Source organism: Zeugodacus cucurbitae, chromosome 6, assembly GCF_028554725.1.
Source record: "Zeugodacus cucurbitae isolate PBARC_wt_2022May chromosome 6, idZeuCucr1.2, whole genome shotgun sequence".
Taxonomy (NCBI): Eukaryota; Metazoa; Arthropoda; class Insecta; order Diptera; family Tephritidae; genus Zeugodacus; species Zeugodacus cucurbitae.
Window position 1 is genome coordinate 56081438 of NC_071671.1, and position 22035 is coordinate 56103472.

The following is a 22035-nucleotide window of genomic DNA, read 5'->3' on the forward strand; positions in this document are numbered from 1 at the left end:
ACTCAGACCATAAACAGACGGTAAACATGAAAGTATTGTATTACGAGAAGCAAGGTCAGACTATTATTGGTGGGAGTGTGAAGGTCATATTTGGAGTATGAGCTCATTAGCTTTGCTTAATGGGGCGCATAATTCTATGTAGCACATTTATGGGATTTTCGTATATTTTATAAATACTTTTGATATTTGTATGTGATCCTAAACTTAGGGAAATATTATATTTCATTAGAACCAAAGAAAGTTTCGAAACAATCCTTAACCCTAGGGACTGATTTTTTGTCGAAATAAATAAAATAAATGCTTATGGAATATTCTCTGGATCTAGATGAATTTATAAGTAGATCAAGGTGACTTGAAGTTTAGCCTCATTTGGCTTCGAATACAGACTCCATCACCAGTATACAATTTCATATTGTTCCTAAAAATATAGGGCAGTTTTGTCGACAAGTTGGGTTTGACTTGACTTTTAGTGAAATAAGTCAAATAAGGCTTAGTTTAGGTATATACATATATATAGGTATCTCCCATAATGTATACATAGGAAAATAAACCAAAATAAGATGAAAGCTTCAGAAATGATAGTTTGAAGATAAGTGTTCTTTGGGCATATTAAAATGAAGGTTTATTGATCAATACAAAGGGATAAAATATTAAAATTTTAAAATGAAATATATTTACTATTAATATCTAGTAGAGGAAGACCGATGTCTCACTCAACTTAAAAAAATGTTTAAAAGCAATTTAGGGAGAAAGTCCATTATCAAAAACTGCAAATAGGCTGTGCATTGGTGTAGTGAATGTGATATGACCTTCTTAGTATTAATAGAATAAAACAAATAATACTTTATATGGTTTTTGATATTATCTCGGTGGTCAAGATTTCTTAAGAACTATTAAACTAATGTTGGTGAAATTTTAGACTGGTCTTCAAGATACTGTTTATGAGGACTTGACCGAAGGATTTTCTTCAATTATAATTATTTAAAAAATAAAAATATTTCCAAAATTTTTTCCAATTTTTTTTCTTAAAACCCTCTGCCAAAAATTCAATTTTTATTTGTGTTTTTTTGCTTCATCCAAACGGACATACGCACCTATTTCTTAAGGGCGGAAATGAAGTCACAATGACTGGAAAAAAGTTATGGAAAAAATGCCAGTTTTTTTGTACGAAACCCATATAACCCTTAATTTTCTGAAAAGTTTAAATTTTTTTTGAGAAGCGCAATTTTCCTTTAAAAACTTCAAAAAGTTGCTGAACAAAGTAAAAGAACCCTTAGCAACAATTTGCGCATGGTTACAGTAACTAAAAGAGAATGGTAAACTAGCCAACGGCCAGCATGAAAACGAAAATCAAAACCGAGTCATTCACTACCACCAAAGCCTTTGGCTACACAACGAACCCAAGTTGACCACCGAATGCAATAAAAGTAACCGCACCGTATTTGAAGAGCGTCTATGTTTTTTCTATTTCTACTATTCCACTCTAAAACAAGCCAGCAAAAACACTGCCAGCAAAGAGAAAACAAAAGCTGCTAACTCAAAGTCGTGCAGCATTAGAATTTTCGAAAAAAAAAAAACAAATACACGCCATGCGCCACGAATTAGAAACCGAAAACCCACAATTGAAACCGCAGGAAACACAGAAAAGGCACATACACGTGCTGTGGGCGAACGCGACCTGCCTGCAAACCAAGCACTGCACGTACATATTTAGTGTAGTTAAGCTACTTTAATAAATATGATTCCTCGCTTTCAATCATAATGAACCAGCCAGCTAGCGAATTCAGTTGGCCTACAAAGAGCGAAAATATTTTTTCACATTAAATAAAAAACAAAAACAAAAGATGGCGAAAACAAGACGGCTTCAGCAAAGCAGCACTCAAGCACGCACAGACACAGCGGGGGAGAGCAGAGAGAGAGAGAGAGAGTGTGAGGTTGGCAAAGAGCCATGGTTGTTAAATTTCCAAGCCGCGACGAGGCAGTCAGCCGACTAGCCAGCCAAGTGGCAAGTGTTAGCCAAAGGACAGTGTTCACACCACGTACAAAATTAGTCAAACGTTGGAGAGGGGTAGGCGGGTGGCAAAACACTACTTAAAACGTAACCCAAATTCTTTTTAATTCTTTTTGCGTTCATTTCACTTCGCTGGTGTGTGACTTTAATGCAAAATATGACCAGCACTGCACCAAATCGCTCAAGATGTGAGTGAGTGTGGCCGGGGTGGCACTTCCAGCACTTCCAACTTGTGTACTCGGATGTAGAAAGGTATTTCTATGCTTAAGGTCTATTTATAGTAGTTGACTACACGCCGCCAACACTCACTCTCACGCGCATACGGTATTCTGATGGCCTTTTCGCATAAAATGGCGTAACCATCACCGCAAATAAAACCGCATTGCGTATTTGTAGACACAGTCGATTTAATACAGAATGCCAGTGTCCCATATCCAGCTTAATGCATGCGTGGGTGTAGGGGTGCTTGAGCAATGGCATTGGCAGACGAAAACTCTTCACTAGTCATTACAGACAGCCAAATATCTAATTTCAAACTGTCCTTTTATACTCAACACTGTTGTTGTTGTATGGGCGTTTGTACATACGTGCGTGTCCATTAGCGGGCCAACATGTCGTATACGTAACGTAATTTCTTATTGCCCATTGTATTGTGTACATATAGTGGGTAGGCTGACTGTGTAGTGCTGCGCCATTTAATCCTTTCATAAATAACCAAATCACTTTAATTTCATCTGTTTCCTTGCTTTGCTTATGCTATGCTTTCTTATTTGCCCAAATGTTTCGGCATAATCTTAATGGTAAGTGGTGAGTGTGTAATTTGTGTTCGAATGCCTCTTGCGAAATGACTATAGTGGCTATTTAAAGAGGATATGGCGCAGTGTACAAAATTTGAGACCCTTGAATTTTTTATGTGAAATCAAAGTATCCAACTAGCCCACTATACTAAAGTGTTTTGTTCCACTTTCGGCAATTTAATGTGCTGGAAGTGTAAACTGCTTCCACTAAATTGAGTTTTGAAGTGGTGAGTAAAAAGCTAGTAAAAAGTAAGTACTGAATATGGCCGGTGAAGCAAAATTTAATTACTGGAAAATGTTGCAATAAAATAAAAACAACAATCTCAAATTTTTACTACGAGACAAATGGTTATTTTAAATAATATTTACTTATCTATATATATTAATATATTTAAAATGTATGTATATGTATACATATGTTACATGACGAGTCTTCAACGAAGTGAGCGGTCTGGCGTTGTCCTGGTGGAACACTACACCCTTCGTGTTGACCAATTCTGGACGCATCTGGTCGATCGCTTCCTCCAGCAATCCAGTTGTTCGCATTAGATAGCTGCCTTATCCATGGCGTCGTTTTCACCCGCTCTGAATCGTCGAAACCATTCCTCTATACTAAAACCTCCTCTAAACTATAAAATAGCGCGAATTACGGCGTTAATGAACTCCATGTTTACACGTCTATAACTGTTAAACGCAATATCCAAACTAATTATGAATAGCGTCGCAGGGATATAGGGTGAATGTCTGGGACATTCTAGAATCATTGAATTCATAGTCAAACACACTGTAATCAAACCCAACTTTCGGCTTTTTTGACAGATTCCATTACGTAAATTGAGGTTTGTTTTCCAAACCATTATTATTATGAAAGAAATATCTTATATAAAAATTTTAAGACATTCTTAAGACATACACCAAAACCTCCGACAGGATCGGGAAGGACCTCGCCGAGCCGTTTGAAACCAAGCGAGGTTTCAGTCAACGTGTCTAACTATGGTGTGACTTCTTTAACATGTTGCTTGAGAAAATAATACGAGCTAAATAGAGAAGGTACAATCTTCTACAAGAGTGTACAGCTGCTGGCGTACGCCGATGATATTGATATCATCGGAAGCAACTACCGCAACGTTAGTTCTGCTTTTTCCCGCCTCGATAAGGAGGCGAAGCGTCTGGGTCTGGTGGTGAACGAGGACAAGACGAAATATATCCTGTCATCAAACAAACAGTCAGCGCATTCGCATCTTGGCTCCCATGTCACTGTTGACAGTCATAACTTTGAAGTTTCGTAGACCTGGGAACGAGCATCAGCAACACTAACAATGTCAGAAACGATATCAAGCCCAGAATCACTTTTACCAACAGGTGCTACTTTTGACTATGTAGGAAATTGAAAAGTAAAGTCCTCTCTCGACGAACCAAAATCAAACTCTACAAGTCGGTTATTATTCCCGTCCTGCTTTATGGTGCAGAAGCGTGGACGATGTCAATATTCGATGAAAAAACCCTAGGAGTTTTCGAGAGGAAATTTTTGCGCAAGATTTATGGTTCAGAACATTGGCAATGGCGAATACCTCAGACGATGGAACGATGAGCTGTACGAGTTTTACGACATTGACATAGTTCATCGAATAAAAAGACAGCGGCTACGCTGGCTAGGTCATGTTGTACGGATGGAAGAAAACACGCCAGCTCTGAAAGTGTTTGATGCTGTACCCGCCGGAGGAAGCCGAGGAAGGGGAAGGCCTCCACTACGAAAGATCAGGTTGTTACGCTTGGAATTTCCAAATGGCGCCGAATTACGAGGCCAATTATTTACATACATACTTTGAACAGGAATAGCAGTTTAAAAAAATATTTAACCGTTAGAAATTTGTAAGATTTAACCTGTTTAGTAACCATTTTAAAAAGATAGCCTGAAGCAGGGTACTTCGTGGAGAGAAAAAATAAAAAACAAGCTACTTCAAAACAGGTATATCACATGATAATAATGAAGTTTTCGGGAGCTAATGTGCGAAATAGTTAAAAAAGTATTAAAAATATCTCATGTGGCAACTTTTAGAAGAAAAGTTATCGATATCGAATAGGGAAGTGATATACGTGTACTAAAGAACGATTAAAAGCATCAATATGCGATTTAATCTCTCTAAAATTTATTTATTATTTATATTTATAGCTACAATTTCTTTAATTTTTTTATTTTTAAGTAAAAATATTACTGTATTTCTAGTAATAGCAACAATAATATGTTTAAATTTCATTCATTAAACTTTAACTTTATAACATTTAGTGGAACCATGCGCTAAGTGTTGCTGTCACAAGCTATAAAGCCTGTTACTATACAGCGCACTTTTATAGTGAATTTATATGTTTGCATTTCGAGTGAAAGTGTACTTTCTCTTGTTTCTCTTTAAACTGGTATATGGTATGGGTGGGTACTCACATGTAAAGTAAGTAAGTGAGGCAAATATAAAAACAAAATGCTAATGCTAACATGTAAACGTCACGTACATGGCATACGAACTGGGCGAAAAAACGACAAAAAGTGGAACTAACAAACAACGGGAAACGTTGGAACTCTGCTACACTTGAGTAAATAAGTATGTAAGTGGGTGTAAATACCCAGTAAACTGAATTTAGTATTTTTTTTATTGAAAAAATAATAATACGAAATGTATGTTACAGGTATTTCGCTATGGATGTAAGGGCGATGGGAGCTGGATGTAAAAATGATCATGAAGTGATGTACATATATCAAAGCTAGTCCAATAGATATAGATGGATATGCTTTTATAGCCAAAGCTTTGGGAACTATTTTTTAACGATTTTCATATTCAGGAATTTATGAAATATATGATATATTAACTATATACTATACATCCCTTTAAAAATTCTTAAGAACGATTTATATGGTAAGATATGATTTACACAGCGGAGGTATCCACTTTGAGATCCGAACAAAAATTTTGTCAATTTAAATTAATTTGGGAAAAAAGTCAAAATGGTTTTATATAGCTTCTTAAGATCTTAATTGGGTAATCATCAAGCCTTTAGTAAAAATTTTATACAAAATTACTCTTTAGAAAACTGTATTTACAGACATTTACTATAGCACCGTCTGAAAACCAAGACCAAATCTCAAGTGGAGATTCTTAAAAGATGTATAGTTTTAATAAAATCTAAATATTATTATATATATTTTTTTTGAATGTAGGATAGGCAATATCTGGTCGCCGTTGTATGCTCCTATTCTGTAGAACTATCAAAATCGGAGTGGGAGTACATATAACATATAGCGTTTTTCTGTTCAGAATACAATAATCTATATTTTTGCTTTGAAGAAAGCCTTTAAAATGACACTCGAGCTTGATTATGAAATATTTGGCTTGTTAGCGAACTTTCACTTCCTTACTCGTTACATTTGCATTAAATCTGCCCACGATATAAGTAGGTTTATGATATATACATATAAAATACTTCCTGCTGTGGTCTGTGGCGTTGGGAACATTGCGGGAGACTAACACGACACGAAATGTTTGCCAATTAGGCGCTGCGGATTTTCGGCTGGCAGCCCATGCAGTCAAATATCTTACACGCATACTCGTGCAATACAACAACAGATATATGTATGCATGTACTTTATATATATTATTATATAAAATTTATAGAACTTTTAGTGCTCCGTACATTTGGCAGCGTAAAAAAGGCGAATAACAGTTGATGGAGCTGCGGTTGAGTGCTCTGAAAGCGCAGAAAATATGTGTTAGCCAGCGGGTGATAAAATATGACTTGCTAAGTTATTGAGCCGAATGCTTGTTTGACTTGGTTATACGGTCGGTCGGTTGCTATTCCGTTTACATGTTCTACCGTTATATTTATTCGGCAGCCATTGTTGCTTGCTGGTTGTTCCTGTTCCTGTGGTGCTTGTGTTAAATATCATTTCAACTCCCTGTTGTTAGTATAGTTGTAGATGGGTTCTGCGTTTGGTACTTGTTTGCTCTCTCATTACTTGTCATTTAAAGCTCGAATTGATACACTCTTGTCTTGTTACATTTTTAGCTACATACACATGTGCAGAACCTACTTAATATGTGTGATGAGCTTTACGCTTATTTCTGTTTTTGTCTGTGATTTTGCTTTGCGTGCTTGGTTGTCAGTTTTTACCGTTGGTATTTGTCATTTATAAATAGCACGTTTCTGCCATTCATTAACACGGTTGCAATTTTCATTGAGTAAATATTTTGCAATTTAACATGTGATAGCTTTTGGTATGTGCAAGGAATTTGAAAATGATGTACATATAAAAATAAGATTCATATATAGTATTGTGCGTCAGATGTGTATGAGTTATTGAAAATTGTTTGTTGAGCTGGTTGTTGAGTAGTTGATTTCAGACTGAGTTTAATATTTATGAAAAATAATATTTTCACTAGGTTCAGGTTTCAGAAGTAGGGGGGTATGACAGCTCTGCCCATTAGATCAGGTTTTAGTTCGTCTTAACCGCTTAGAGAGTTTCTGACCAGACCACATTACACCAACTATTAGTGCTTGCCAATGAAAAACTGCTTCAAGTTTAGAAAAGGTGCCAATACCTTTGATGTATGTACATATATCTCAGAAGGTAATACATTTCATTAACGTCGCGTAAATCTAAATAGCGATCAGCAATTGAGAATCATTTTTTTTTCTTATTCATGTGAAACTTCAGCTTTAGATAAAATTATAAAAAATGGGCAATGGAACAAATAATTGGTATAATCTCTAAAATTGGTATAAATATGGCAAAGTAAGTGGTTTTAACACTTAAGTGAGGTATTCACAGATTTTTTAACAGCAGTACTCAAACCTAGCGAGGAGCGAAATGATGACTCAAATATAGCTAACGATTAAATAGCTGAGCGACTAATCTTCCAGACCTGCCTTATTGATGAACGAATTATTGTCTAAATGAAGCTGTTACAGACGAAAATATCGATAGTAAATGAAGTTGATGGATGGAAAATTGGATCCGTCGCATCCATCATATTTTCTGAACAGAGTTCCAAGTTTTAGGTACTACCTTATACAGTCCAAAACAAAGGATATGTTAAACATTACTGAAAACCACAAGAAAGGAAAACCACAAGAAACCTTAAGTTTCATTATAAAAATGGTACAAAAGAGCTGCACTCAAAATAGTATACAAAATTTTAAATGGGCGTGGTTCCGCCCACTTATGGGTCAAAAACCATATTTCCGAAACTACTCGACCAATTTCAATGAAATGCGGTTCATAATATCTTTCTAGCTTCCCATTGATATGCGGTGAAAATAGTCCTAATCGGTTTACAACCACGCCTACTTCCCATATATCAGAAATTTGTAGTCGATATGAATCGTTTACTTTACAATATATAAAGTAGTGCTTACTTAGTGAAGATATCGGAACAGAACTTTGCAAAAATACTGTATTTATAAAGTGACATCGCTCTTCTAAAAATCGTCGAAATTGGTCCATAAGTTTTCAAGATCCTATATATCGAATATGAGGACCTCAGTACTTCTAACAAATGCTTTACCGAAATTATAGTTAAGTCTCTCAGATATTTTGTAGAAAGCTTGAGGGAATATGTTGCTTCTTATAATATGTCTCTGTGCCAACAATGAGTGAAATCGGGTTATATCTTCATCTATCTCCCATATACTTAATATTAGGGTTGTCAAACTTTCAATGGACTTTATTTTATAAAATGTTCGGTTATACCCGAACTTAGCACTTCCTTACTTGTTTTCAAATCTTTTTCAGTTTCGAAATAAATTTAGTGACAATGAGCAGACGATCGCCATGACTGAGATATGGCCTCAGTCATATAAGAAAATATGTCTTTTACTACACAATTGTAATATAAGAGTTAGAAGAACCTATCAATCAACTGATAAATCTGTATAACTGTCTTACTTTTTAATCTACCTACTATTATCTATGCAATTTTTTACAAAGTATAAATGCAGTCTGGCAAATAATATTGCTATAAATGACTGACTTTGAATAGAAATGATTAAATCGTAGACACAAAAAAGAGGTTAATATGAATGTACGTAAAGCCATATTAAGATTACATTTTTCGTTTTTTGGGGATTGTAACGTAATCTAGTGCAAGATTTAATTGAATTTATATTACAAGCTGCAGACGTAAAGCACAGGTTGACCTTACTTCACCGTTAAATCACCCAAAGAAGCAATGCAAATGCCAAGAATTAATACTTTTGTCAAGCATCAGCAATAAATCAAATTAATTACAGCAGCTAGGGTGGATTAAAGTAAGCCGTATTCAGGCATATCAATACAAAATCGAATTAATCAAATTGACATGGCAGAGATGCGAGTAGAAAAGCAATAAATTGCTCCAAAGATGCGCATAACAATTTGGCTAAAAATAGTAAAATAGCGAAAGCAATTTCTTTTTAAACGAAACGAATTGAAGAAACAGCAATGAGCTTATGCATTTAGATAAAATATATAAAGTAACTCACTCAGTGCAATTGAGTGGGATAAAATGTTATATTTAGATAAGTATATGTACGGATATGTAAATGCGGCTTGCTTGAGTTAAGCTGCAGGCGCAAGTACCCTACTCAATAGTGAAATCTGAATTTATTTCAAACAATTACACACTACTGCTAAGCTAGGGTCGCTCGCTCTTACTGTCATTGCGGATTTGTTATGCGGATTTGATGTTGGGGCTGCAAGCGGTTAACTATTGGTTTCCGCCGGATGCTAAGCCTCTATCCTCTATGCTCTGCCTATTGCAGCATTTAAGTATTAGCATTTTCGTTTTGTGCAATTTCACATTTTTTTCCTTTTCCTTTTTTTAGGTTGCTCATATTACTCGTATTAAAATGGAAAAGAAAATGTGGTTTGTTGTTGTTGTTTGTTTGATCCTTTGGGTATTGGATAACAGTGTTTATGTTTTCCTTCCACATGACTGTCTGCTGTTGGCGGTTGAGTTTTCATTTCAATTTCAATGTGTGTGTGTGTGCATCTCAGCGGATAAAAGCAAAAGTACAAAGCCGGAGACAATTTCTATATATATTTTCATGCGCTTATACAGGCGGTGGGCGAGCAGCAAAATACGCCCCAGAGTATAAAAGCATATATGAGCAGGTACCCCGATACGCGTATATTCCAATAAATTGCTGTTGACAGTTTTATATGACCCGCTTTAAGCGTGCAATCGTTTAAGGTTAAGCTTGCCAGCTGGCAGTTTCCTTTTTCCTCTTTCATTTTCGCAATTTCCTTTTCGCACAGAAAGTAGCAAACACACCCACACTCGCACACTCTCACATACATATATGCAATATATAGCTTACAACTAGTTATTATTTTTTTCTCAGCGTAAATACGCTTCTTTGATGTTTGGAAAAACTTACTTGTCGGATCGAAGCCAGTTATGAATTCCGGACAGCGTTCGTAGGCGGAAGTGCCGGCAGCTGTATCCGGCCAACAGAGCCAACCGTCAAAGGTGCCAGCGCAGTAAGATTCACCTGGTTACATGGAATAAGTAAAATACAAAACAAAGGTGAGGTGTTTGTAAATAAAAAATACATATATAGTACATATATATTGTTGTTTGTTTTGTTTCTTTCATAACTGCAAGTGTGAAAGTTACCAAAAAAATCAACGTAGTGTGTCACATTGTCATGGCATATAGTTGTGTCTGTGTGTTGACTGTTGTTTTGACACGTGTAACAGTAAGCTAAAATTTTCCTCATATTTTCAGTTGTTTATTGTACCGTTCACTTTTTGTGGCTGCAAAAATTTGTCGCTCTTTACACAAAGCCTGTTTGTTTGTTTTGCAAAATGCAAATTCATAATAAATCTGGCTTACTTTGGCACTAAAGGTTTTTGTGCAAATTTTAATTTAGGCATTTGTTTGCTCTGGCATTTTCATTTTAATCTCATTCATCATATTGCAGTTATTGCAAATATTGCTCGAAGTGGTGTTCTTAAATTTAGAGGGATTGCAAAAAAATCGAATTTGGTAAATTTAATAATTTTTTTTTCTAATTTTTAAGTATATAATGAGAATATGTATTGACAAGTAAGGAAAGGATAATTTCGGATGCAACTGAATATTTTATACTCTCGCAATTTATCGCTATAGTTTTATTAAGATACACATTTGACCCACATATTCGTCATATATATTGTATAAAGTCCATTGAAAGTTGGAAACCCTAATATTAGGTTACAAGCACCGAGGTCTTCATGTTCGATATATGGGGTCTTGAAAACCTATGATCCGATTTCGGTGATTTTTATAATGGGCCAGCCACAGAATAAACATAGTATTTGTGCAAAGTTCGGCACCGATATCTTCACTCGTGCTTACTTTACATATTGTAAAGTAAACGGTTCAGATCGACTTCAAAGTTCTGGTATATAGGAAGTAGGCGTGGTTGTGATGCGATTTGGCCTATTTTCATTGGGATGTAATGAAACTATTACAAACCAAGTTTCATTGAAATCGGTCAAGTAGTTCCTGAGATATGGTTTTTGACCCATAAGTGGGCGATGCCACGCCCGTTTTCCATTTTGTAAAAAAAATCTGAGTGCAGCTTCTATCTGCCATTTCTTATGTGAAATTTAGTGTTTCTGGCGTTTTTCGTTACTGAGTTAACTCACTTTTAGTAAGTTTCAACCTAACCTTTGTATGGGAGGTGGGCGTGGTTATTATCCGATTTCAACTGTTTTAATGGTGTGTGGTGGGGTACGTAAGAGAACTGACTGAAGAAAGTTTGGTTTATATAGCTTTCTTGGTTTGCGAGTTATATACAAATAACCGATTTGGGGGCGGGACCACGCCCACTTTCCCAAAAAAATTACATCCAAATATGCCCCTTCCTAGTGCGATCCTCTATTCCAAATTTTACTTTTATAACTTTATTTATGGATTAGTTATGACACTTTATGTATTATCGGTTTTCACCATTTTGTGGGCGTGGCAGTGGACCGATTTAGCCATTTTCGAAAGCAACCCTCTCACGGTCCCAAGGAACGTGTGTTCCAAGTTTCATCAAGATATCTCAATTTTTACTCAAGTTATCCGTTGCACGGACGGACGGACGGACAGACAGACATTCGGATTTTGACTCGTCGCGTCACCCTGATCATTTTAGTTTATATAACCCTATATCTAACTCGTTTAGTTTTATGACTTACAAACAACCGTTATGTGAACAAAACTATAATACTCTCTTAGCAACTTTTGTTGCGAGAGTATAAAAACGCTATTAACTCAAAGAAACATGAAAAATTAGGCATGTGATTTCACCTTCAATGTGATCTTAACCACGTGACTATGGGAATTTTAGTATGAAATATTTGGAAGCAATGTGTTAAGGGGCATTTAAATTATCTTTATTATAATATTAAGATCGTACTTTCTCTTCCTGTCTCCAGCTCTTCCTGTCGCCAGCACTATAATAGAAATAATGAAGCTGATAGTTTTGAAAATACACTGTTTGATTAATTCAGTTTTTTCGACCAGGTTGTAAAGCTTCTTCTTGCAAATTATACAAATTAAGGCACGTCCATTTTGTCTATTCATTTATTATTTAATTTCGCTTCATCAGTCTAATTTAACTACTAATGTAGTTATAATGCTATATTATAGCACAAAACGGGGCATGTGTCATGCTAATTTCCGCACTAACCTATTTTCAGACCACTTTTCACACTCATTTAAACAAAAGGATCACACCCACACCGCCTTCGTTCACCCACAATCTACCAACTCACCTGCTGTAAATTGTGTCGCGGTTTCATTCAAGCGTTTATAACATTCATCGCGCAACACATCCAACTTATCCGGCTCCGCTTCAACAGCACCCTCACCACCCTCCATTGACTCACTGCTGCCCGAAGTGTCCAACGCCGCCACATCCGTTATCGCCGTGTCGGCAATGTCGGAGGCGGATGTCGGTGCGCCGGCCAACATTCTGGCAGCTAGCGTTAAACTCGAACGAGTTGTTTCTGCTGCGGCTGCCGCTAGTAAGTTATCCGTCCTTGGACTGTGTGCCGCCGCATGAGTAGCGACTGCAGTGACGCTGGTGAAGCCAACTACGGCTAATGTCTGTGCGAATTGTTGTGCCTTGGCGATTACATGCATTGTTGTTGGGCTTTTGTTTAGTTATTCGTTGTTAAAGATACAACGAGTTGTGGGTTTTATTCTGCAGATTTTGTAGTTGTTGTTGTCGCTGATTCATTAGCATTGGTCAGTGCGGCTAGTGTTAAAGTCACTGCTTCAACTGCATGGAGATAAAGGAGCAGCTGCTGTGTCTGGGCATTTGTATATACATATATACTGTGAAAGTACTTGCTTGCCGCTTACACTTAACTAAAGGCTAATACACTCTTCTAAATGTATATAGCAGTGTAGGACGATGAATTTATTACGTGCCTTGTGATTTATGTGCCTACGTACATATGTATAAGTAAGCTTAGAATTATTTATGTATTAGGTAGATCTCTTTATATCTTCCTGTAGCGCTCAGTTTCCGCTTCCGCTGACTTCTTCACTATATAGAAACCAATTATTTATGTAGTACTTATACCATTTACAGTTGTCTTTCGTCTTCCTAGAGCCTTTGTCTTTTAAACTGAGTTGCTTTCCTTTGTATATATACAAATTCTGTGGTTTCTTTTGAAATGGAAGGAGTTTAAATTAAAACCGTTGAATTCAAACAGCCATTCGTTTCCATTTGGTGTACTGTAAGCGAAAAAGAATAGAGAATATTAATCTCATATAAATTTTCTGGATAGAAATATATATTTTTAGTAAAATTAAATATTTTATTTATCAAATATATTTTATGTAGTCTACTTTTAGGGTTATGACCATGACCTAGATCACTTTACCCAGCCCTAATTTTTAAATTTAAATATCCTCCAATAAAATGTCTTTCAAGAATCTAATTCTTTACTAATGTGAAGTCTGCTTTATTTTGGAAACCAAAACCAAAAATCAACAAAACAGTGAGATCTGATGATTAGGATGTATGTTACGAGTATGTGGGAACTGCGATTAAAATTTTTATCGTTAAAACTATTTCACTCCTGAATAACATTTTGAGACCTTACGAAAGTAGACTTTCAATAAATTTTCTTGAATATTCATGGCTGATAATGCCACCAGAAATCGTTTAATATTTTTTCGAAAAGTATTTTATACAGCTCTTTCAAATTAATGTAATATTTAGTGTCTAGATTTAGTGAATTTCTTATGTTTAAAAAAAATGAAATGGTTTTGAGAGTTTTGCGTTATGGCCTCCTTTAAGCCCAAATTTGAATATAATAGTGGTTGATACTTATAAATACGTATCTCCGGAATATAGTCTCAAATATTTTGTATTTTTTCAATTTTAACTGAAACTGTGAAATACACCACTTTCATGGGAAATATGATATACTTTAAGAATATCATTAAAATTGTTCTGAAAATTGATGACAAAACGAATGATTTGCCTTATTGAAAAATCGTACAGTCTTGATTCTAATCCCAGCGCATTTTTATTCCAATACAATTTCAAAATAAAAATTAACTACAGAAATTTTTTTTTTTATTTTAAATCCATTTTTGTTATGGTATTCCAAATTTAATACCCTTTAATATCCAAAAGCCAGCAAACAAAGCAATATTTTCCGCACTCCTAACTCATATTTACAAGTACTCATAACATCAATCACAACTTCACTATTTATTTACCCCCCTTCGTATCTTGATTTACCAATATGTCGGATGGAAATATATTTCATTTATTCAAAAATTTATCAAGCGTACAAAGGCTGTATTTAAAAAAATAAAAGAGTATTGGATAAAAGTCATAAATGGTATTTAAAGAGGCGGAATTTATGAAAAGCGCTGAACGGCAATGGCACAGTGATTTGCATTTTTTTGTATTATTTTTTATTGTTATTTTATTGTTGTTATTTTATTTATTGTTATGTTTTTAGTCCACCTAACTGTTATGCAAAAGAATATGTAAAAACATATATAGCATAGCTAACGCACATATTTAGTATTTATCCTTCAAAACACAATTCAGGTCAAACTAACGATTCTAAACGCGAATCGGTTGACTGATCGGAAGGCAAACAAGTAATTCAATACTACCGCGCAGCAAGTCAAGTCATGCAATATGTGGTATTAGTAATACAAATGTGTAGGTATGTATGATAAATAAAATATATACAAAAGGATATATGTACATATATGTACATATGTATTTAGGAATTTATGAAAAAATATATTTATTAAAAATATATGCATTTCGTTTAATCCTCGAAAAAATTATAAAAATATTATATGTATATGGCATGTTCATATATACATATATAAATATCTACAGGCAAATGAAATTATTTTTCAAAAGCCACATTTAATTAGATTTTTGCGTCTATATTTACATACTACAGGTGAAAACAAATATGCTTTGAATAGACATTCATATCTGGTTTAAATTTTTTATCGCCATAATGGGCTCTGATAAATTTTTCCGATTATTATTGTTTTTTCAGTTTATTTATTTATAACTAAGTGTGAGTTTATTAGTGGTAGTCACTTATTATGCATAAAAAATAAAGCTAATTTTAATTTTTTTTCTAAAACAAAATTGAATTGCCTAATGAAAGCCATAATTGATCCAATAATACGCTTGTTATTTTTTAACAGGTATTCATTATAATATTTAATTATAAATAATTTTTATGAATAATTTAATGTATATTTGCTAAATTAAAACAGTCCAACTAAGCACAAACTTAGAAATATTTATGTTTTTTTTTAATAGAGAAAATATCGACTACTTAACCCTGGACGGTCATCCTTTTTTTTGTACATTAACGTCATCCTTCGTCAATATGACGACGACTTATTTCAAATCCATTTTGAGTAGGGTGTGAGTCGAAATAATGAACGCTGTTTTTTTTGTTTTTTATTATTTATTTATTTCATTATTAATAAATACAAGTCAAAAATAAAAAGGAAAACTTATATTCTTTTAACTTAAAACACGATCGACACGAACAATTAAAAACATATTTACAGTGAAAATAAAATAGTTCGTAGTCATTTTGACGAAGAATGACCGTCTAGGGTTAATATAGGAATATTTGCATGGGTCTAGTTATAATAAATCGAGGTCTGAAAAAATAATTTTTCTATCTAATGTCATCTAGCAGTCACTTTAAGAAAACAATACCAAATTAGACAAACTTCTGAGAGGCTTCATTATTGAGTCAGTCCACAATAGCAAACAAGTTAGGTTGAAGCAAAACCCAAGTTAATTTAATTTTACGAATCTATCTGTATTTTTTCTATAACGGTATTTTTGGCTGTATAGCTTGGCTTTATTCAGAGTACTGAAACTATTCTCTACAAGTGAGAAAATTTTAGGTATTTTTTTATAAGAAACTAAAGAAGAAATCGAGAAAGAAAGATGGTACCGTCAACAGTATAAAAAAGAAGAAGAGGTAGTAGAAAGAAATAATAGCTATCTTCGACTATTATTGATTTTAAAAATTTCAGATTTGAAATCAATTATATTTGTTTATAGAAAACAACACTATGTGGTTACTAAAGTGTTTTTTGAAGCGGAATTTTTGGTATTTTTCCACCAGAAGAAAAAATATGCGCAACACCATTGTCAGAAGACAGTCGCTGTCCATTTATTGAACATTTGCATTATTATATTTTTTTGGACTGACTACTCTTCAACGCTTGGCAAAACTGTTTTCGATAGAAGATCTCCCTAATCCATATTATTAACCAAACCGATCTGGCTAATTTTAGTCTTGAAATATTCGTGGAAGGCAAGGAAAAGATTAGAGAGTGAGTAAATATGGAAAAATTGCGAGGAAGATATTAATAAGAGAATTTTATTCGAGTTGACAAGAAAAATATAAAAAGAGAAAACAAAAAAAAATAATATTTTGAAGGTTGTCATTGTTGCTTTGTTAAAATATGTTTGTTATTGTTCAATTGTAGAAGGTTGTGTCGATAGCCCAAAACAATTTGTAACAAATAAGGAAAGGCTATGTTCGGGTCCAACCGAATATTTTATACTCTCGCAATTTATTGATGTAATTTTATTAAGATAACACACAATTTGTCCTATATATTCGGCTAAAGTCCAATAGAAAATCATCATATATAGTATATGAGGGCTGATGTAATTCCAGAACCAATTTCACTCATTTTCGGGTATGGTGGCAACTTGGCACCTGTTAGTAGGCAAACAAACGTTACATTCGGCCTTGAAATTTCTCCTAAATTGCAAATGAACGAAACGCCAGTCGGCAAAATCGCCAAAAATAGCGCTATAACGAAGATTTTCCAAATATTCAAGAAGTCGCTGGAGGTACTGCACAGGACTTTAAAAGATCTTGATTGTCGATGAACGTGTTTGGTGGAGCCAGGATTTACGCCAGACTCTTCCAATTATTCCTGTATCAACTGTTACTGACGGGCTAAACGCATGCATAAAATCATTTAATTTGTGGCGACACATAAAGAATCGCCAATTAACAACTAACATATGAGTGTTTTTGCAACAATATCAAATTGCGATTGTAGAAGTAGTTGGAAATGGTAGGGTCGCAGTTGACACCTCGATGGATTAATAACATTTCCAACAGATTTCTGTCACTTCATTGACTCGAAAGAGAAGTTTTCCTGACATGAAACCTCAATATGATAACCATAAATGACTGATTGAGTAAATGAGTAACCGTAAATGACTATTGGTGCTAAAAAAAACAAAAATATCGATGATCTTAATGCAGCAATTTAGAACTTCGGTCCAGGAGAGTTGACACAGCTACAAACCAAGATGACGTAGTCAATTATCTCAAACTATTTAAAATGGCATTACTATCACCACTCACTTTACAATTAAAAGTAGTGTGAGTTGTCATCCTGCTGCGTAACATAAATCGACCTCGAGTAATCAATATCGTCGCCAAAGCCAAGATTGGACCAACTTAATTTAATGTATATCTTGCCACAAAATCGTGTGGCCGAGCCTGCTAGTATTATATAAATTAAATAGTGAGAATGAATATTTTGTATGTATGTGATTGGCGTTGGAACCGTTTAGCCGGTTATAGCCGAATCGATGATAGCGCGCCACTCCTCTCTTTCCCTCGCAGTTCGGCGCCAGTTGGAGATACCAAGTGTAACCAGGTCGCTCTCCACCTGGTCCCTTCATTATCTACGACTTCATAGTTATGAGAATGCATATTTAGTCTGTATTAATTTACCAAATTCGAAAGTACTGTTGCTGGAACTAATTGCTTAACGAATTATGAGGTTAATAGCTTTGATTGCTTTATTTTGACCTATTTGAGGCCTTTGTATTTAGTGGTACTTTTTATTGTGAAATTATAGTTCAAAACCTCATTTTCTTTATGACTGTAATATATCGAATATGCATAACTATTTTAAAGTCAATATTGTTTTATACTCTTACACTACTGTTTCCACCACAGATATTGTGGAAATGCTTCCTGAACCTTCAACTGTTTACTGAACTCATCTATTTAATTTGAAAATTTATTTTAATAAGATAAGCTTAGTTTTAATAGTTTAATTATAATATTTTTTTACTATACATCGCGCATACTTTCACTTTGTGAATTTTAATTAATTTTCTCTTCCTTTTATTTCTCGATTCTACATCCAACTGTCAATAACAAACATATTATAATTTTTCCTATTTTTTAGTTTGCGCGCTTAATTTTCAAAAATTTGTTCGGTTGAATTTGTGTGAGGAATTTTCAATTAACACAATTTCAAATAAGCCGATCTACGCATGCGTTGCATGCCACACATTTACACCTGGACGATAATTGACGCACAATTATTGAAAATATAGTGATGCAGGCATTCATATGTATGTAGTCACAAAACATAGATATACATACATACCTACACACACTTATATATATGGTAAAATAATATAAATACCTGTGTGTTCTTGCATGAATATTTAAGCGTACAACTCATAATCGCTCTTTTGATTCTTTTATTGTACTCAGGTGTTGTTATAATGCAGTTGCGCCTTGCATTTTTATGATTATTAAACAATTAATATGGCTTAAAAAGACACATTGTAACAAAAAATTGTTTGGATTACGTGCAGCAGTGCACGCGCCCAATTGTTGCTGGTGTTAAGCGAACGCATGAATGAAATTGCCTACATGGACTGACATGCTGTCCAAATAACTATATACTTATACATTGAATGTTTTTATTGGCAAAATAAACATTTATGTTACGCATTTTTGCCACATTAAAGAAAATCGTGTTCTTTTTTGAATACTTTTTATTGACACTTTTTCATTCACAAATGCGCAGTTTTAATTTTATTTTCGCCACTTAAATGCAATTCAGGGATTTGCAGCTGTCATTCACAAAATTATGAAATAAACGAGTATAAATAGACGTCGATGAGTCTCAATTAAGCTTGCATTGAAACGCACTAAGCGGAAGCAATTAAAACGCACTTCATTACATTGATGCCTATCGAGTTGATTGGCGCTCGGCCGGTGCAACATAATTGATTGGCGAATATAAAATTAATTTATTGCTATTGTTATTGTTGTGGAAAATGTGCAACGCACATGGAAAACACAAAAATCGTTAGTATTTATTGCATTAAAATTGCAAGCTTTAATTACAAAAGAAATTAATTATTTTAAGGCGCATTGGGTGGGTGGGCGAGTGAGTGTGTGGCTTTAAAACCAATTTGCTATTACCATGGGTATACATATACATAGGAATTTTGCAGCAAAAATTAGTATAGATTTATTGAGTAAATATATTGCTAGTTAATTGCAAAGTAAAATTAATATTTAATTTTGTAGTGGCTTCTGTATGGATATTATAAATAAGCTTGAATATTTTAAATTGCAATTAATTGCTGCAATTCACTAATTAGAATAGTTAATAGGGCTTATGGAAATCTTCATAGAAAAACCAAGAGAAGGCAATTGACATTGATATTATCAGAAATATTTAATACCTCAAAAACAAGTAAGGAAGGGGTAAGTTCGGGTGTAACCGACCATTTTATACTCTCGCAAGTTATTCTATATTGTTAATATAATAAATTTGACCCATATATTTGGTATAACCTCCACTAGAATAACGAGGATCACTATATATATAATATATATGGGGTCTGGGGTAAAATTTGAGTCAAGCACTGGGGTCCAAATGTTCGGTATCTGGGCCTTGAAATGTTAATGTCCGATTTCGGATGATTTTAAGAAGGGTGATGTCACACAAGCAATTATTAGTCCAAAGTTTTGTTCCGATATCTTCCCTGGTGCTTAATTTATAGATTGCTAAGTGAACAAAGCAAATATAATTCCAAATTGTGTTATAAGGAAAGTACGGGTGGTTGTAAACCGATTATGCCCATTTTCAAACTATGCTATTGGGATGACAAGGAAATGTTATGAAGCGAATTTCATGTAGTATTTGAAATATGGTTTTTGACGCATTTGCAGTGGGTGGAGTCAAGCCGACTTAAAATTTTGTATAGAATTTTGAGTGGAGCCCTTCTGTGCCATTAAATTTAACGTTTCTGATGTTTCAAATGTTTCTTTCATAGTTTTATTTATCGCTTAGTTATGGCACTTTATGTGTTTTTGGACTTCGCCCTGCTGCAATACCAACCTCCTCAGGGTGTCAAGGAATATGTGTTCCAAGTTTCATTAAGGTATCTCAATTTGTACTCAAGTTATCGCTTGCACGGACAGACGGACAAACAGACAGACGGACAGACGAACGGACAGACATTCGGATGTCAATTCCACTCGTCTTCCTGATCGTTTTTATACACATAACCCCATATCTAACTATTTTATTTCTGAGTGAATCAAACAGCCGTTAGGTGAACAAAACTAGAATACTCTGTGCAACATGTGGCGAGAGTATAAATATTCGAAGAATTATGAGGGAAAATAAATAAATGTAATTAATAAAAGAGATCGCTAAGTACTAGAGTATTTCACAATTATTATTTTTAGGCATGAAAGCCTAATTTGAATTAAACAGTTAATCTTCACGAAATCTTTTTTGAACAAAATGACTTTAATGTTCATATTGATATATTTAATACAATATTAAACAGTTGGCAACTCTGCCAATACCGTTTTCTAGCCCAAATCTACCCAAACCTTATTAAGCAGCGACTCAAAATTACTTTTGTAAAAACTATAAACCTTTCTAAACCTATTCAGTTTTAAGTTCATAGTGTAAAGTTTATGTTTGTTGTTTACTTCAAAAAAATTAACAGGTGGCAATCATATTTTTAGTTATGAAAAAATTATTCAATTTTGAATCGTTCATTTGCGATTATGGAAAATTCTTTTTTGCTTATTTAGTATTATCATGGAATCATGGAAACAAAGTTATCATAAAAGGTGTAAAAAGGATAAGAATGGATAGTCAGGACGGTTTTGCTATGTGTTTTGTGGAATTGGGTATCATCTACTAAGGGTTGCTTCCCTAACTCTTAATTCAGACCTGAACTGTCAACAATTGGACTACGTGAAGGGGTCAATTTGTCAATTGTGTTCCATTAGGACAGCACCTGACCACATAGGTACATCAATAGTGACTCTGCAGAAGGTTGATTGTTTAGATGATTTTTCACTTGGTAGTCGGACCAGGCACCAAGTGATTACTACCTGTTCCTGTCTAAGGCGAATGATTTTGCTCGTGAAAAATCATTCTCAAGAGAAGTTTTTTTATGGAATTGCCCTCAAAATGGCAACCAGTTATCAAATAAACCGATATATACTTGACTGGAATACATAGAATTATTCTAATTATGTTTAATAAAATACTCAATTTAATGCAAAAGTAATGAGTTTCTTCTTACTAGACCATTATGTATAGATTATCATACCCATTAAATATTTTAAAATTAAAGTAAAGTAAAACGACAATTAAAAGAGTATTTTTGATGGAAAATTATAAAAAAAATCAAAAATAATATAAATAACTAGCTCAATGAGTGTATCCACAATAAAACCATAAAAAAATATTGTTATGAGTACTCTTAATTCTTTAAGTATATTTGATTAATCAATTTAATTGCAACAATTAAATTTCACATACTCGTAAACAAATAAAGCAGATGAAACTTTCAAACAAGTTGCCTCTCAAACGTCAATCA

At 34.2% G+C, this 22035-nt stretch overlaps 1 protein-coding gene across 1 annotated transcript in view; it reads right to left on the bottom strand.

The window, feature by feature from the left end:
• Positions 1-22035, bottom strand: part of LOC105214962 (calcitonin gene-related peptide type 1 receptor) — a 108144-nt gene that overhangs the window by 34194 nt on the left and 51915 nt on the right. The window contains 2 exon segments of the mRNA XM_054232751.1: positions 10216-10329; positions 12587-13556. Of these exon segments, the coding sequence (XP_054088726.1) occupies positions 10216-10329; positions 12587-12956 (484 nt within the window). The 5' untranslated portion in view covers positions 12957-13556.